Below are 17,732 nucleotides of genomic sequence, written 5' to 3' on the forward strand. Positions count from 1 at the left end.
ATAATGATTTTTAGACCTTTTAAGTTGTAATTCAAAACAGGTAGAAAAAAGCTCATAATATGATCATTCTTTGCATTCAGGTTAAAAATTCTTTCTTAGGAATCCTGATCCAGGCTTCACTGCATAGACATGAATATTGTGCAGTTGCCAAAGCTTAATGACTTAAATTTTTATCTACTGTATGAGACTTAAAAATAAAAAAAAATCAATGACAAATAAAACTATGTTGGCTGAGAAAAAAAATGGAAAGCAAGAAGAAAAATATTCCAAGGTCCTAATCCTTTTTTCCTATGCCATTTTCATGGGATCGTGTTGTGCTTTTGTATGGAAATGGTGCAAATAGATTCAGACAGAAAGATTCTTGAGAAAATAAGCAGCTGGAGAAATAGAATCTTACAATTTCTATTTTACAGAAAAAAATAATTGAGTGTCCTTTCGGTTGGCTGGTATAGTATTTTACCAGACCCTTGGAATTATTAATGGAGGCTATAAATAGAAAGATAATTTCCAAGTTTTCTCCAGTTTTGCTGTGCATATGGTGGGATTTTTTACATGAATTTAGGATTTGCTACAGATAAAATGCCTAGGTTTGCTATTCAAGTTGCTCCATGATTAAAACCACCAACTCCTCTGATTATACATTCTGATAAAAAATTTAACTCAAACCATTCTCCTAGGCATTAAAAAACCAGTCTGGTGTTCCACATGCTTAAAATGTCTTCTTTTAGCTAATGTCACTGCTTAGATGTGAAAGCTGAGATAACATTTTCAAGAAGGAATCTGTTTCCTGGTTGATGTTGTGTTCTTTTAATGCATTTTTTTAAGTAACATGGGAGGGATGTTTTGTTTCAATGAAACTTAACTTCTCATTATTGTTCACCAAAACTGTTACCAGCTTTTTTTTTAATGTTATACATTTTTAGTACCTTTCAGTTCTTTCCCCTAGTGTCACTTTTTTAATCTCTTTCCGAAGTGTTAGTGCCTAACTTCTTGGATAGTACTTGGAGTTTTCAGTAAGCTAAACAGCTTAAAAATTTTGTCAGAATGTTTTGTAGTTCAGAATTATGTAATTGTTCCATCCTATTCCCAAATTGGTGTTACCTTTTCTGTCTTTTACCTGTAGATATGACAGTGCTAAAAATATCTCAAGAATAATACAAAAAATTATTCACAGTCTTACTCTCTGGCAGATCATTGCATTGTCTGGTTTGTTACTGCTGAACATCAGTTCAGGAATAAGAAATAAAAGGAAAGAATTTCAGTATTACTAATTAGGCTATTATTAGAAGAATGTTACATTATTATATTTGCTGTCTTTTTCTAATAAAGTTTTTTTCCCAAAAGGAGACAGAAGGCTTTCCTGTTAGTACTCAAAAAAGTCCTTTTTTCTAGTGTTTACTGTTAATGTAAATAGGCATTTCAGCATTGTTTGTAAACTGATCACTTATCTGGGCTCATATTGGACTGATTCTTCTGAAGTGGTGCCTTGTTAAGTTACCTTGCTGCCTGTGGCTAGTTACATTATTGAAAATGCAAAACTCATTAAAACTAGAGTAGAAAATATTCTTAATTACTTAGCGTATATTGTGAGGAGTCAAAGGAAGTGTTGAATCCAATGCATTTGAAAGATTGAACCAATCTAATGTCAAAGAAAGGAACAACATTTCCTCTACCACTTCTCTGGGGGAATTAATTTATAGCAAAAGATCTCTTACCATTAGGGGCTTTTGTTTGTTTGTTTTTAAATCTTACAATTATTCGTATATTTATTTCATTACTCCTAGTTGTAACTCTTGGGACCACAAATGCAATTCACTTCCTCTTAACTGTTTATATATTTTAAAATATTCCAGACCCTTATTCATTCTTCCTTTCCATTTGGCCAAAGCTGATAGGTTTATTAATACTGTTGGTAAAAACACCAAATCTGAAATTTTTGCTGTATATAACTCTAGCACATTTCCCAATATTTAATAATAATAATGCATGGTGGAATGGGATTTTTATCTTTAAGCTGGAGTTACTTAGCCTGGTGGCCTTTTTTCAAGCAAAATCTCTGGTTCTTTCTGAGTATACAGAGCCCACAGTTACAGTGACAGGAGCAATTTCCTGGATCTTTTTTATTTTTAAACAATATTTAAGATTATTATAAGGTTTGTTCAGTATTTTTTCCCTGCCATATAACAACGTCTTCTTACACAAATAATCTTCAATATTTTCAACAAGATTATAGGCACTCTTTACTGTTTGGTTGGATGATTTTCATATTACTTTGATACTGTTGTTAACTTTGAGGGCAGAATATGCATCCATTAAAAAAAATATCAGTAAACTGTTGTAGAAGTATCAGCAAGGCAAAGTATTTGGATACAGAAATTAATACATTCCTGCAAAACTGCTTTGGCTAGTTCAGTTTTGGGGTTCTCACTGTGTTTTTTTAATGTTTGGCAAAGCTGAGTCAAAATTTATTATTAGTGTGTATTGTGGTATTCTGTTTGGATTTTTTTGTGTTTCTTGCATTTAGTTTAATGGTTTTTCTGGTGTGCTTTGGTGTGTATAATTACATTATAATATCCACATATCCCTTTACTTGTATTTCTGCTAGGGAAAATTCAGCATCTGTGAAGGTGAACTAAGAACCTGTGATGTAACTGTGTGAATAAAGTAATGACCTGAGCTCTGAAGTGAAGGCTGTGTTTAATGTTAGTTCTTCCTCTAACTTGTATTGCAGCTATTTTTATTTTAAGCCATGTCAGCACGTCACCAAGAAAGCAGTACAATCCTTCAAAGCAGTTTTAATGAGGGTTAACCAGTATCTGCTCTCAACATCTAAAAATGTAAATTTTAAAACTGATGCAGCTTATTGTCCCTGATTCGTTTCCATATGGTGAACTGCCAGGTACTGCTCATTCAGGGAATTAATTAATGCTTGGCTAAATGGTTGATTGCTTCCTGTTTAATGTCTGTCTTCAGGGTGTGTGAGAATGGCCAATGTGCGAATGGAACACACGGTGCCACTTCCGAGATAAAGAAATCAAAACATCCAGAGTCAGGTACGGTCTTTATTTTTTTTTATGTCTGCTGACAAGATTTACTCTGTGCTGCCCTAGGGGTGCAGCAGGAAAACATTCACTTCTTGTGGTTGTGTCATTCAGGAGATGTCTATGATGCACCTACTGTTCCGGTACCCTTGCCTCCTGCACGGCCTCCTGCCAGAGACAACCCCAAACACAGCTCTTTGCTCACCAGGACACCCTCCGATTATGATCTTCTGGTGCCCCCTTTAGGTTGCAGACTTTTTGCTGATTACGTGTGATGGTTAACACTGCCCAGATGAACTAAATGCCATGTTTACTGAAAAACAGCCAATGTAGAGTAGGTTAGGAGTACTAAACAGGCTATGAGCTAAATATTACAGCTGTCAGTCAATATTTTGTGTCATTTGGAATCTGTTTGTAAGACCTCACTTGAGACAGACAAAAGGGTATACTAAATCCATATTCCAGCTATACAGAAAAGTAAAAACCATTTTCCCTAAAATAAATTTTAATTGTCTCTTACTAAGAAGTTTAAGCATTGCAATGTAATGCAGTAGTGGAGCAGTTTTCCTACTGTAGCTTAAATAATTCCATTTATTTTATCAAATACAAAGAAGAATGCAAAAAAGATGGTATTTGAGTAAGAAAAGGAAACCACTACATTAAATTAGTAAGTTCCTTTCTGGGATTTTTTTTCCCTCATCAAGGGACAGTTCAAAACTCAAAGCTGTCTGCAGGAACCAAGAGCTCTTTTTTTCCAACCCTGATTTCTGTTCTGTTCTCCTACACAAAACTCAGTGATCCCTGCATACATATTGGTGGTATGCTTGGGGACCACCCACACTATCATTAACAAACTCAGCTGCATGGTTGTGTGTCTGTGTCAGCATCCAAATTTCTGGTTCCATAAAACCTTTTGAACATTTGCCTTGTTCCTGCACTATGCTCTCTCTGGTGCCTGAAGTGTTCCTGAGATGCAGGAGAAATTGAAGGCAAAATAACACATAAATATCGCAGTGCTTGGTAACTCCTGCTTGCACCACCTTTGTGTAAGAGGTGCATTCTTTTGCCAAGCTCTAGAAAATTCCATTTATGTCTGGAGTCAGAGCTTCTGAAAGCAGAGATAATACACAGTGTAAATGTAGCAGATTGAGTGCAGTCAGCATTGGTGTTTATATATAAATACACTTGCTTAGCCACTGAAATACAGTTGTTATTCTACCGTGATACTCCGTGAAGCCTTCATTGTAGTAGACTCTTAGCAATTGAGTCACTAAAAGCAATTTCTCCTTCCAACCCAGCAAAGAAACTGAGCACTGCAAAAGGTTATTCAGAGCATGTTTTAGAAGAGGACTGTGGGTATTAACAGTCAGGTTTACAGTTTCATTACTGGAGTCACTGAACTGCTTAGATGAATCGTAACAGTGAAGGCCTCAGCAGCCAGAGAAAAATAAAGTTTAAGCTTTATTCTTTATTCTCCAGTTCTTAATGAAGTTTTGCTCATCTAATAATTCACTTCTAAACTGCAGGTGAAGATGCATTTGATAACTCACCCCCCTCACTCCCACCACCACCCCCACCACCTGCTCGGCACAGCATGATTGACCACACAAAACCTGCTGGCTCAGGGAGCCGACCCTCGTCAGGACATGAGCTCTTCCTTCATTCTGGTAGGTGTACAGAAGAAACAGCATGTTTCAATTTATTTTCCTTTACTTCAGAGGCTTATCTGCTTATCTGTTCAGTGATAAAGCTGTCACCAGGCCTCAGAGCTCATTATACAAAATATTTTTCAAATAATTAAAATTTTAAATGGTGGAGGTGAAGCTACTCAGAAAATAGACTTCACTTTTCATTACCACAAAGTAATAAAATGAGGTTGATATTTCTATACCAAGCTAGAAATTTTGTAAATTGTAGTTTTCTGTTATAATCTGTAATATTAGTCTGTATCTTTTTGTCAGCTCCATTGTTTTCAATAGTAAAACATAACTTATGAGGGATATTTTCGAGTTGAAACTTTGAAAGAAGTTATACAATAAGGGAAAAGAATAGTCTGCTTTGTTAGAACTGTAAAATTTTGCTGCAAAACTATATTGTGAATACACTTGCTATGTTCTAGGGTTCATAACTGTTTTGCTCATTCAGATTTTTCACCTTTCTTTCCCTGTAAATCACTGTGATACATTCAGTCTGGTATTTTGCTTATAAAAGGTATGAAAGGTGTGTTTACAATTCATGATTTTGTCTTTGAGTTTAAAAGAGTTTTATTTTTAGGTTAATGAAGTTGAATACATTTGCTGATTAAGATACAGATTACAGCAGGATTTTTGCGGGTTCTAGTGTATGTCTGTGAAGTGATTTTTTAAAATTTTTTTTCTCTGTGGAAGTTTTCAAAGGATGCTGGTGTCTTAAGTGTCTTTACCTTTTCTGTGAATATTTTCAGGGATGATGTGCCTTGTGGTGGGGTTAGGTGTTGTTTTCCCCCTCTCTGTTTTTCTTAGAAGCTCCATGGGAAATGTTTTGGTGATAGTTTCACAGGGAGGCCAAAATGTGAATGACAAGCAGTCATGTGCAGCTGCAGGATGGCCTGACAGGTTCTCTGCTGTTTGGCTGACCTGTGTGAGTGGAACTCGCTGTGGGGAGGAAAGGGAGCTACTTTAGCTTGAAGTGCAGTGACCTTTTATGGAATATTTTTATTATGTATGTTTTGCTGTCAGTCAAGGCCTGACATTGAGTAATTTGCCAAAGCTTTGTGTATTTTATAATGCAAATTCAACTCAGTCTGTTACTTTTTCATCTAAGTTGCTGAATGCATCCAGGTGAAAAGACTTACCATGCTACAGAATTTAAAGGTTGATGTTCATAAGTACAGTGTAGTTTATCTTCTACGCTTCAAAATAAAACCAAGGTAAACTTCAGCAGTCTAGTCAGAATAGGTGTCTCAATTGTATCATCTGATGCAGAAACACACACTGCACTGTTCAGTTCTGATGGGAATGGAGAGGAAAAATAGGAACCCTCACACACAGACACACACAAGCTCCATCTGCCTGTGCCCAGAAACATGCAGAGTTTTACATGTTTAAGTGTAACTTCCAAATAATCTAAGAACGTCACTAATAGTGTTAAAAAAAACATTTAAAAGCTTTAAAATAAATATCTGGCATATGTATCTACAGCCACATATTGTTCTTCATATTTGCATAAGGAATACAATCGTACACCAACAGTTGTCATTTATCTTAGCAATGTATTGCATCTAGTTAAGCATGCATGGTTGTGTGAATTGGTCTTTTTTTATTCATATGGTATTTCTAAAGCCATATTACTCACTTTGCATCTTGTCACATAATCTGTTGTAGAAGATTTATGATGAGTTTTTGATGATTGGTTTCCATACAAGTCTTGAGGGTGATTTCTTGGCTATCCATCAGAGCCTGTCAGATTAGAATAATAATCTCATCATCAACACCAGTGAAAAGTTGTTCTCACATACAAAACAAACACTCTGCGAGTACTGAGTCCAGAGCAGAAGCCAGATCCAGGATGGATCTGCACTTGACCAGCAGCATCTTTGGTAGCCAAAGAAAAAAGAAAAGAAGGGGACAATATATCAGAATTGTTTACTTCTCTCATTTTTCAAATTCTGTCCCTGCAGTATTTACCCACAGCTGGGACTGTATGAATAGGAAATCAGCCCTGCAGTCTTTGTGAACTGCAAAGCATAGAAGTGTAATGAAGCTCTAAGCAAATTGAATAGCTGGGATGTTTCTAATTGTGCTGCTTCAGGCACTGCAACCTCTTCGATGCTTTGCCAGGCACAATCCCAGCAGTGTCAGGGTAGGGTGGTGGAAAAGTACCTCATGGATGTGAGGAGAAGAGACCACAGTCAGTGCAGGACAGATCACCTTTAAGCTGTGCTCCTGTGTTTGTAGCTTCAAATCATATTTACGTGTGTACTATGAATGCTGAATTTGGAGTTGTATGTGCATGTGCTGTCAGGACACCTCTGGATTCATGGTTCCTCTGCATGATGGGAGGCTATTCTAATCCTACCTTCTGTGCTTCAGCCCTCCCTCAAATAGTAGTTCTGATTATTCTAAGATGCTTTTTAAATTATTTTATCACAGATCCCCATTTTGACTCAATAACTGGTCATGTTCCTTTGCCACCTGCTCGGAGAGCACCTGGAGAAAATGTCAAATCAAATAGGACATCTCAAGACTATGATCAACTCCCTCCATCTTCAGGTAAGGCAGAAAACTGTTCTTGTGGAAAATTACAATTCTATAAAGAATATAACTTTCATCCATAAAGTCCAATGAGTTTTTGGTCATTCTGCACAACAAATTGCAGTGGTAATATTGCTTTACAAAAGTATGAAATCATCAAAGGGTAACGGACTTAAGTTTTGCAATAGAGGTAGAAGTGGCTACTTGTTGTGTGTAGGTGTATATAGTATAACATCCATTTTACTAGCTGCCAAACTGAATGCTGAATGCTGAGTTATAGTGTTCCTTATTTTTTGAGAAAGGCAGAAATTTTCCTGACACCCTTCAAGCTCATAAGAGATCAGAAGTACTGAAAGGAGCACAAGCATCTGATTCCATCTTTTTTTCATTTCTCCTAAACAAAAAAATAGTAGCTTAACTCTAAAGTGTTATTATTTTATGTCTTTTTTGCTAATATGTTTGTCTGAATTTATAAGAAGCTTTTAACATGTTTCTTAATAAATCAGCAAGAATCAAAACCACTTAAAATTCAGTCTTCCTTTTCAATGGAATAGGTACAGTAGAAACAATTCCTCTGCCAAAGAAATTTTGGTTACGGTTTTCAGGCAACAAAAAATAGTAAATTTAAAGGAAATTTACTATTTGGATACAATTAATAACAGTATTACCTGTACTTCAAAGTACATTCACCAGTTTTTAGACAAATTTTCTTTTCTTTAGATGTGCATGGTACATGGGGAAGGGGGAGGATTGACCCAACTGCATTCTCTTCCTGGTATGAAGAAACCACACAAAGAAAAAGCCAAGTGATATTTTGTACCATTAATCATTCTCCAGATAGATAAAATGTTGTGTAGAGACTTCTTATGCATAAAGAAAAGGACTTTAATCTTTCAGTTGTAATAATCATCATTGTTCAAATGAAGCATTCCCAAGTGGGAAAAAAAATACACTTTTTAGTAGTAATTGCATTCTCCTTCTCAGAAATGGAGGTTTTCATACTTCTGAGGTATAGGGGGAAAAAAGAGTTTGGTTTTCCAGCTTAAATGGTGGGAAATTTCTGTAGCTCTCTTCAGGCTTACTTTTTTTTAACAAATAGCATAATTGTGAATTAGTGTGACGCCTTTGGAAAATACTATCTCTTTTGAGAGGATATCTTTACAAATATAGCTGTTTCTCTTTTTGTTTCCAGTTGTTGGAAGAAAAGCATTCATAATGCCTTACATGTGGTATTGTGAGGGGTCTATTTGTCTTAAAATGCTCAGTCAATTTATTCAGGGTGTTTTGAGTTTTCTTATAATGCAAATTATGACAATGATGTAACTACTTTTAAAGCTATGGTGCTTTCCTGCAATTCTTGCACTTCTGAGATAGAACCATTTTTAATTTTCCTAAATTACTGCAAGGTACTTGCTAGTTAAGAACTTGGAGCTTTCTGGTGCTAGTTAATACTTTTTGATCTGTTTCCCATAGCTATCTTCTAAAACATTCACGTATCAGCTTTTGCTATAAATATCATTCTAAATCAGCATGATATGCAGCAAGATATTCCATTTAATTTCAATTAGATGAAAACTATGTGATAGATCATGTCATTCTCTTAATTGGAAAGTTGTTTTTACAGTGTCAGTAATTCCAAAGGACAGAACTGATGAGCTGCGGGATGAACAGGTTCACCTTCATCTATGATTTAAAAAGACAATGTAGAGAGTGTAACTGTCTTCAGAACCTTGGTTTTGTATTTATTCTGAACTAATCAGCTCACTTAAGAAATTATTCATTTCAGTGCTTTTGTAAGGTAATTCTCTGAACTAGCTGAAAAAGAAATGGAGTTCACACTAAAATCTAATTATAATTTGGATACTGGATTCCTAGAGTAGAATGGGCAGTGCTTTAACTTCTCTGCTTCCTTTTTGCTGTTTTTAAGATTGCTGTCATGATGTTTAACTGAATCCTTAAAGTCTACCAAGTAATTTATTGTAGTGCAGATATCCAGTATTCAGCACTTCAGAAATAGTACTCAGCCATGCAACCCACTCCCCCAAAGGCACAGTTTCTCAAACTTCTTATATCCAACTGTTTACAATTATTACAAAAAGAGCAAGAGAAGGAGACAGGACTTGGGGGTGCTGTGGATGAGAGGCTGGACATGAGCTGGCAACGTGTGCTCAGAGCCCAGAAAGCCAAAAGGGTTGCATCCTGCTTTCCTGGGCTGCATCCAAACCAGTGTGGCTAGCAGGACAAAGGAGGGAATTCGGCACCTCTGCTCTGCTGTCATGAGACCCCACCTGGAGAAATGCATCCAGCATAAAAAGACATGGACCTGCTGGAGTGAGTCCGGAGAAGACTACTAAGGTGATAAGAGGGATGGAGCACCTCTCCTGTGAGGAAAGCCTGGGACAATTTGGATTGTTCAGTCTGGAGAAGGGAAGGCTTTGGGGTGACTTAATTGTGGCCTTCCAGTTCATGAGGGGAGCGTAGAAAAAAAGCAGGAGAGAGGCTTTTTACAAGATCAGGTAGTGAGAGGACAAGGGAGAACTGAAGGAGATTAGATGAGGTATCAGGAAGAAGTCCTTTGCTGTGAGGATGGTGAGGCTCTGGCTCAGGTTGTCCAGAGAAACTGTGGATTCCTCATCCCTGGAAGTGTTCAAGGCCAGATTGCATGTAGCTCTGAGCAGTCTGGTGTAGTGGGGGGTGTCCCTGCCCATGGCAGGGGGATGAGATTAAATTATCTTTAAGGTCCCTTCCAACCCAACCCATTCTATTATTCTGTAATATTGCTAATAATTTGAGTATTTTACCTAAGCACAGCCAATAATAAGAGGGAAAGGAAGAAGAAAATTAAGCCTCTAATTGATGTCTGCTCTGTTTTGCTGAACTTAGCTATTCTGTAAGATACAGATTCAAATGATTGGTTAATATATTTGCCTGCTGCCTATTCATTCCCTCAGTTGACCTTATGAAAACACTTGCTTGCAAATTTGGATTCCTTTTACAAGACTATTATTCCAGGGTGTATTTCACTTAACTAAGGAGGAAATAATGTAATCTGCAGTATTGCAAAGTACAAAGATGGTGCCTAACAGCTTGATGGAGCAGCGTGTGCAGTGGGTCTTTCCCTCACCTTCTCCCTGCTCTCTGAATTCCTTGGAGTACGTGTCCCCTGGGTGTGCTTTGTTCCTGTACCCCACTTAGGTGAGGTGTAGCTGCTTGCCACTGTTCCACAGAGGGCCTTCACAACAAGCCTTTGTCACCTGTGTCTCTGATGCTCCTCAAGCTGTTGGTGAAAGACCAAGGAATCCAGGAGAAGCAGTGAGGGAAGAAAAGAAGGGCATTTCACAGCAGAGAGGAACAGACAGTTGGCATCATTACAAACAGCTTTTCCCACTGTGCCATTGAGCCTTCACCACTTTTCCTGTGCTTTTTAAACACTTACAAAATGAGCCTGTGTCTGCTTTTGTACTAACCCCTTACCTAAGGGTTCAATCTAGTGCTGAATTACAGAAATGGGAGTGGTGGAGGAAGCTGCTCATGGTAGAAACTGTTAATTGACTTGCACAGTTAGAAAATCTATTTGAATTTTTAGTTAGATGTCTATGGTTGCTGAAACATCAGAGGATGGGAGGTAGGGAAAGAAAGTTCTACTTAATACCTCTATCTCAGTGTCCAGATGGACATGCAGCTTAGGCTTAATATCTTTAAGCTCAGGATCCAATATGATACCCAGCTTTAGCTGAAATTTTATATGGATGTGAAGATATTGAAAGAGATGTCAGCATTTAAAAAAATAATAATGGGAATTGAGAGTGCTGAAGATCTCAGAGTATCTATGCTATTGAGAGATGTCGCTGTAGTGAGAATAAAATGCCTATGCTTCAAATCTGCTGACGGAATTAAAAGTGACCTTTCTAAATGATGTGATTGCTTAATAAAGTTTGTTTGAAAACCTCAGTGAAGTGAAGATTTTAAACGTGAAATAACAGTTTTAAGCCTGTATTAGGCTGAGTCAAGCAAAAATATCCTCATGAAACACAAGCACAGGGAAGGATCTGATTTATGCATAAGGAATTTCTTCCGTGCTTCAAGCCCAGGGGAAAATGCAATTTGTAAATTTAATTTTGTTTCATACTGTATAGAAATGAAGTCCATAATGGAATGTACATATTAAAACAGCTTGAAGGTTTGTGAAAGAAAAGTGATTGATTTTAAATGATGTGCCATTATTCTAAAGATAAAGAATATTATTCTTTTGCAGTCTTGAGTTTCCTAAAATAAGTGAAGTGAGAAATTTGAATTTGTTTCTGATTCAGTTTTTAGTGATTAACCGCATTTACTGAGTTATAGTTAATTCTCAGACAGGTGTTTCATGGATCTTACACACCTTCATAGCACATTTGGATCAGCTTCAGAATGTTTAACATTTACATAATTCTTTTTATCTTCAGAGAGAAAAAAAAATCAAAACATATAAAGTAGTACTTGTAGGTCTTAGCCCCTTACTGTAAATGTTTAATCAAATTTCTTTCATCCATTTGTCATAGGAATATCACCATCTTGCTAAAGGTACTATTAACTCTCTGAATTAAGAGGTGAAATTAAATTTCATAGCAACGTGTATCCAAATTGATGGAACTAGAAAGGAAAATACACCTGCATTAAACATGCTCTTGTATGAACTGCTTTCATTTATCTGAAGTGTTTCACACACTTGGTTGAATTATAGTTCCCTCTATCCGGTGTTATGATAAGGTTACAACAAGCATACTGGATATATGACCTTTCTTCCATGCCCAAAGAACCATCTCTGAAGTACTTAACACTGGAAAATGCCACTGCTCTCAGTGTAAGTAAACAGGAAATATCACAGCCAGAAATTCGTCTAATTTATCTATCAAAGTCACTATTGATAGGACTTGTTAAAACCATTTTTGAGGGATTAAAGACTTTTTAATTTTTTAGATACTTTGCTCTTGAAAGTGTTTTTTGCACTGTGCCTGCTTGTATTTAAGCTTCTTATTGTGGAATCAGTGAGGATAAAGGCGTTTCAGTAAAGTACCAAGTTTACTTGAGCACGGAACTCTTGACTCTGAGAAGATTAGCAGGTTTGAATATTAGCTTTTTTCTCACCAGTACATCATGATTCTTAGTCGCCAGCATTAACTGTGAAGGTAACCTTTCCATGGAAGATAAGAAACCAGGAGATATTTCCAGAGGGGGACTGGAGAGGAAGGAGCATGTTCTATTCTCATTGTGGGAATAATAGGGCTAGAGGTCTTTTGGAGAGACCATTTAGTTATGTACTTCTGTTTAGCTGCTGTGCATGACAGGAATAGCAATTGAACTAACAGAATCTAGAAGATGGACCAATAAATCAAGGGTTTTTCTCCTTTCGGTTTATTTGTCTGGATTCCTCTTCTACACAACTTATGGTCCTCACTAAAATTGTAATCAAATTTGTGTTTGGGCTTTGCTCATTTGTTTGTTTTTGTAGGGTTTTTTTTTTCCTTGGGCTTTTTGTTTGCTTGTGGGATTTTTGTTAGTTTGTTTTGTTGCTTTTTTATTTTCTTTTTTAACTCAGATATTCTCAAATTATGGGTTGAGAGTGGAGAGCCTTTAAGAGTTTGACTGGCTATTTTCACTGTCTCTCCTATTCCATCATACTTTATTTTTCTTCCAGCTTTCAGTAATCCAGATTATAAACTGCATGTTCCTATATTATTATTAAAATAGTATATTGCTACATTATTTCCATTTTGCATGTTCTTGAGGACTTCAGCTTCTGTCAAAATTTTAAAATGAGCTGTATTGGTTAACTGTATTTCTTCATGTTCCTTTTTGAATTTTACTGTTAAAACAGCTTCATGGGGTTTGACCAACCCCCACTATAACACAGTCTTAACCCAATTTATAATTATTTTTATCTCTTTTATTTGAAACAGATGGTTCACAAGCACCAGCCAGACCCCCTAAACCACTTCCTCGGAGAACTGCACCAGAAATACATCACAGGAAAGCATACAGCTCTGACAGTTCCACAGAAAATGTGGATGCAAAAATTGCAAAACTTATGGGAGAGGGCTATTCCTTTGAAGAAGTCAAGAGGGCACTTGAAATTGCCCAGAATAATGTTGACGTGGCCCGCAGTATTTTAAGAGAGTTTGTCTGTTTTCCTCCACCAGTCTCCCCACGTCTCAATCTATAGCAGCATCAAGATTTTCTTGGAGCGCATGAATTCTGCAGATACACATGTGGATTGGGGAATGAGAGGAAGAACAGAATGGAATATTTTTCTTCATCCTTAGCAGAAGGGTGTTTATTTCCAGCCGTTTATCAAAGGCTCATGGCTGCTCTGATCAAGACTTAAAAATATGCTGAGGCTTATGTATTTTTGCTAGCCATACTTTTTTAAATCAGGGTTGAACTTAAAAAATAATTTTAAAAAAGTTTACTTCCCTAGAACTTTTAATCTGTGAAATGCTTTTTCTTGTTTACAAGTTGGCAAGTTACAGTTTTCTAGTTTGTGCCTGTACTATGTCCTGTTCATATTCCCTTGTACTTGTGGTCAGTTCTGCTGTAGCATTCCCAACAGTTTCCATGCTGACCACTCCATCAACTAAATCATCACTTTCCAGGAGTCCTGTTTTTCTTTTGGTCTTTTTTTTTCTTTTACAAGATGCTTTAATTGTTTTTTTTGCATTTCAGCTCATCAAATGCAAAAAGTATGTGGCCTTCACTACTGATTTTTTTTTTTCTTCTGAGATTCCTTTGCTTTTGAGAGAGGAAATATCTGAATGTAAAACATATTATTCTGTGAACTGCCTTTTTAAAGGTATTTTGACAGTAATGTTGGGCAGCTTTCTGTTTAACAAGAATTCCATGACCTGTAGTCTCACAGTCTTTTATATACAGTTTCCACAGAAAAATCCCAACCAACAAATAAAACACTTCATGCAGCAGTGATACTGAGTTCTCAAATGTAAAATCTCTTTCAAAATTGAGTATTTGATTGCAGATGTTTAAAAAAGCCAAATGCACATGATAATACTGTGTTTTGATTACACACTAATGGCACCAGTTCTTCATGGCAAGACTAAAAGGAATCTTTTTCAATTATATTAAAGGTATTCAGGTAAATTCCAGTTCTAGATTCAGTAAAGTAGAATGCGGTTAATGTTTTGTTTGAGTGATTATCCTGTGGTTCATTGTGGCTTGGATCAGTTTGTATTAACTTGGAAACTTTAAATCTTTGATGCACTGTTAATTCCTAATCCTACTGTAGCAATATTTTTTGCCAAGTTTTTTAATAACCTCCTCCCTCCCCTGTACACTTCATAATCCTCAAGGGTTTGTTTAACACCCAAATTCATTCACTCACTTTCCAGCTGTTTAGTTGGAAATACATTTTTGCTTTACTTGGTTAGTGATATTCCAAACTTTGGCATTTTATTTTTGAGCCCAAATTGGTGCAAGCCAATTTAAAAATCTTCCTGATATTAAAAAGAGTGAAGTCAATTCTATTCTGAGTATGTTCAAAGTTGAGTCCAAATATTTTCAGAAAAATTCTTAAGATTGCTGCTTTCTTGTTTTTTTAGGAAATTTTGAAATTTTTTTTCTAGTACTATTGAACAAATAAAACCATGTGATATTTAGAATATTTTTCTCATTTTGATATGTATGATTATACAAAAATTTTCAGTGTGCCAGGCTGGGTGTGAAGTTCATTATTCCCTTTCAGCTGTTAGTGTTCTCTTTCACTCTGAGTAGGTGCAAGAATTTGTAAAGTTTAGAGGATCAGATCTCATCAGCCAGTGTGTTTGTTGTAAAGATGTTTTTAAAGACAGCACGTGGCTGAACTGCAGGATTTGAAGTAACTGAGAACACCCATTGGAAATTACTCTGCTATCTCGAAGTCCCATTGTTTCATGAAAAAACTTGTTCTTAAAATTAATTAAATTATTTTGTAGCATCACAAAGCATAATATGGATATCGTTAATCTGCGTCAGTGATAAAAAGTGATCAGGAGAATACAGGGTATATAAGGAAAAACTGCTGCAGCATTTGGATTTAAGCAAATGCTTCTGAGTTTGTGCACCCTCCTGTAATTGTTCATTCCTCAAGTACAGCTTAGGTAAAGTTTTGGTGTAAGTTATATTCTATGCTTTGACTCAAGTTAATCTCTTTCCTCTGTTTTGGGAGAAAGTTTTGTGTAGTATGGAACCCTCTTGTTCATTTGGTTTGTTTGCAACATCACTGTAGCGTATTAGCTAGCTGTAAATTGAAAATGATTCAGGCTATTAAATTATACACTCTGGTTGTACTGGAATTACTGAAATGAGGTTCTAGCATAACTGCCAGCATAGCAATAATGAAAAAAGAATGCTTTACAAGGACGAACTAACAATCTGCACATTGAGTTTTGAAATTTTGAATTGTAATGAAGAACTCATTTTCTCTTTTTTATGCAGCAGCTTATACAAATTACATCCTTATATTTCAATTAGAGGCTGGAACTGCTGCCTGATAGATTAAGGCTTTTAAAGTTTTCCTTCTTTCTGGTTGTGACTACCAGTGACACTCTTTTTTTATTATGTGTTAAAAAACCAAACTTGAATATCAGTATTTTGAGTGGTAACTTGAAAAGATTTCCATTAATCTTTGAATGAGTGTGCTAATAACACTTAAATAGTGGAACATGCAGACTGTTTCAGACCTGTTCTGGTTAAAGTCAAACAGCAAAATTGCTTTGCTAGAGTTGATGTTTACTCTGCAGGAATTAATAGGCTTAAAGTAAGTTAATCTGGCTGCAGTCCAGTTCTCTAAAGACATAGTTCTCTAAACATATTTTTAACCTTTGAAAGACTTAAGGGTTTGAGCCTGGTAATGTGTTAGGTAACTTTAAGGATGACTGACTTGAATGAGAGTGCTTGGGTGAACAAAGTTGGTTAAACTCAGAAACATTTGAAGTCTTTAGACCGTCCTTGTGTTGTCTGGTTGGCCTCACCTTTTCTCTCCTTTTGGCTAAGTTACTGCATTTTGAGCAAATTGGCTGAATCAGAAGTTGAGCAGAACAAGTGGACATCAGCAGCACAGGTCTTTTCCAATGGCTATATGTAAGAAAAAACTAAATTGTGGTGAAGGAAACTAATATAATTAGCCCTGTTAATGGCTTGTCTGGAACCCTAAAATGGCCACTGGTAAAATTTGTTCATGTCCATTATCTCAAGAGTGCATCTGGCACAGCTTTTTTACAATGTGAATTTAGGAAATTTTGTACCAGGATCATTTCTTCTGTTGTATTTCTCTCATTTTCAGCTTGAAGCTTTACTTTGCACTGACAACTCTGACCTGAAATTCGTGTCTTAAATATTGACAAATTTTTAAGCAAATGAACACCATATTCAAAGCACATTCAGGTGCTACCTGATGACCTGGAATATTTAGCGCTTTTAGGAGTGACTTCTTGAAAAAGGACTTCAGCAGTTTCCATTTTGAAGGATTTTCTTTCAAATAACTATTTTAACTGAAAATGCCTTTTATAAACTTGTCTAATGTGGCAAATTTAGTGGTGTGTTCAATTAATTTATATTTTATTCAGCATTCTTTTTAAATTTTGGTTATTATGTATGCTCAAGTTCTTTATCTGTTCATGTAAGGTATTTTATAAAATTAATGTTAAGAGAATGTTGGCTTGGTCCATGATTTTTCAAGACTCTGTCTCTGTTAATGAATATTACCACTTTTCATATGACGCTTTAGCAACATAGCCTGTGCTGTGTAGGGGCCTTAAAAAACATTGTTTTGTAAGCCACAAAAATGAGGCCTTGCCCTAAAATAAGGTGAATCATTGCTTTGAGACATGTGCTTTTCATCCCCATACATTGCCTCATTTCTAAATTTCAGTAGTATAAGTTAATAAATTGGCAGTAATTTTGGAATGTGCATGTAATAGTTGTATAGCAGAAAGATGCTAACCATTAAATATTTAGAATTCAAAGTGGTGAACACATAGTCCGACTGTATATTAATTTGCAGGATATTTTTCCTGAAGAAAATTACAATAACTGACAGATATTTTTTAATATCCTGTGCATTTACGTTCTCAAGCATTGTACTCTTAATGTCAAAAATATTTTAGCTGTGTAAAACATTTTTTTTCCTGTTACTGTATCCCAGCATTCTGGAAAAAAGTTTAGAAAATCAAACCCCTGTACTATGCATGACATTACAAGTGTTGCTGTTTAAAACTCAGCACTGTTCCCTGCAGTTGGATTAGACCTTCAGTGCTGAGATTTTCATGGTGCTTCAGTGTGTTAAATCTTTGTCCACTGTGTATGTCACTAGTCACATTGCTAATTAGAGAATTTACCTGTTTGGGATACTTGTCTCTAGTACTACAGGGCCTATTTCTGTCATTTTTACTCTTCCTATGTGACAGTTAGGTGTTACTTTATTGTGTTA

General features: G+C 36.1%; 1 protein-coding gene across 2 annotated transcripts in view; it reads left to right on the forward strand.

Moving 5' to 3' along the window:
• Nucleotides 1-16,955, forward strand: part of CBLB (Cbl proto-oncogene B) — a 125,815-nt gene extending 108,860 nt beyond the window's left edge. Inside the window, exons 15-19 of one of the 2 annotated variants that reach the window (XM_064410619.1) lie at nt 2,974-3,053; nt 3,156-3,287; nt 4,568-4,708; nt 7,172-7,291; nt 13,213-16,955. In XM_064410619.1, coding sequence (XP_064266689.1) covers nt 2,974-3,053; nt 3,156-3,287; nt 4,568-4,708; nt 7,172-7,291; nt 13,213-13,475 — 736 coding nt within the window. In that variant the 3' untranslated portion in view covers nt 13,476-16,955. The remainder of the gene's footprint in view (nt 1-2,973; nt 3,054-3,155; nt 3,288-4,567; nt 4,709-7,171; nt 7,292-13,212) is intronic. The other variant, XM_064410620.1, reaches the window with a different exon arrangement.
• The last annotated feature ends 777 nt before the right edge of the window (nt 16,956-17,732 follow it).

The sequence above is a fragment of the Passer domesticus genome, chromosome 2 (genome assembly GCF_036417665.1).
Source record: "Passer domesticus isolate bPasDom1 chromosome 2, bPasDom1.hap1, whole genome shotgun sequence".
In the NCBI taxonomy this organism is placed as follows: domain Eukaryota; kingdom Metazoa; phylum Chordata; class Aves; order Passeriformes; family Passeridae; genus Passer; species Passer domesticus.